Consider the following 1,295-nt stretch of genomic DNA (forward strand, 5'->3'; position numbering starts at 1 on the left):
GCTCTCTCTCTCTCTGACTGGCTGACTGGCTCTCTGAACTGACAAACTAACATAAAAAGAGTTCCTCCTCCCCAGCTGAGGATCTCACCAAGTTTCTGTTCCAACCTCCGAACGCTCCCCGAGGCTCGGGATTCGATCTCGTGTCCCTCAACATCCAACGCGGGCGTGACCACGGCATTCCTCCCTACACCAAGTTCCGCGAGATATGCAATTACCCGCCCCTAACAGGATTCAACGATAAGGCGCTGGGTCCGCATGGATCAAAGCTGGCCACCATCTATGAGTAAGAGGGGGCGGTACACTGAAATTAATGTTGCAAGTGGGGGGTTAGCGAGTGCTCTGGTGTGGTTTGCTTCTTCTTTCCTATCAAACATCTATCGTCTTTATCTCCCCTTTTTCTTTTTTTAAGTTTGTTACTCTCTTATAACACCTCTAATCTTCTGGCGCCCATATGACCTTATGCAGTTGCGAGTGCCGTAAAACCTCTACTAAAACTAAAAACTGATATTGTAAATACCATGTAAATAAGAGTCTTTATACCATATTTACACATATTTTCATAAATGTTTGTCCGTCCTTTTATCATGATGCTGATATGACCATATGCAGCTGCGAGCGCCGAAAAACTCTTACTAAAACATTACATGATGATGGATTTGTTGCAGTAAAACCTGTTGGCACTTACGAGGTCTGTCTCAGAATAAAGTTTCCCTCCTCCATAACATAAAAAGTACGCAACCAACAGCCACTAAATTTTGTGACGTTATGACATGATGTCTACGAAATCTCAACACCAAATTGCAAGTGCATTGGTGAATTGGTCAGAGAGCTGTGACATTTCAAGTGTGGTGTTCTTGTGCACTTTGTCCAAGGCAAATTCGAGGAAAATGGTCACTGACCAGTCTTTGACCGCTGGGTACATCAAATGGAGAAATGTCTTGAACTTGATGGTTCCTACGTTGATTAGGTATTTCAATAAGCTTTCTGTTGATACCAAATATAAGGTGATTTATAATTATTTGTGAGGACGGTGTGACAGGGAAACATTATTCTGAGATGGACTTCGTACATGACCAAAATTGAGTCGATAGTGCCGTAAAACGCCTACTCAATCAATCAAGCAAAAGGGGACGGGCCACAGTTGGTTTTGCTTTCTATTTTTGTTGTTTTTTGTTGTGTTTTTTTTGTATGGAGGGGAGCAAGGGATAGAGGGTGGAAAATAAGACAGAAAGTGAGTCTGAGAAAAAATAAAAACTAAGCGAATAGGGAAGAATGGGAAAGGGAGAAGGGGGGGG

The 1,295-nt window shown here is 42.8% G+C and overlaps 1 protein-coding gene across 1 annotated transcript in view; it reads left to right on the plus strand.

The window, feature by feature from the left end:
* LOC101854499 (chorion peroxidase) overlaps positions 1-1,295 on the plus strand; it is a gene marked incomplete at its 5' end in the record, with an annotated part of 13,682 nt that overhangs the window by 7,165 nt on the left and 5,222 nt on the right. The window contains 1 exon segment of the mRNA XM_005099017.3: positions 76-283. Coding sequence (XP_005099074.2) covers positions 76-283 — 208 coding nt within the window.

This window comes from Aplysia californica, unplaced genomic scaffold (assembly GCF_000002075.1).
Source record: "Aplysia californica isolate F4 #8 unplaced genomic scaffold, AplCal3.0 scaffold00200, whole genome shotgun sequence".
Lineage (NCBI taxonomy): Eukaryota > Metazoa > Mollusca > Gastropoda > Aplysiida > Aplysiidae > Aplysia > Aplysia californica.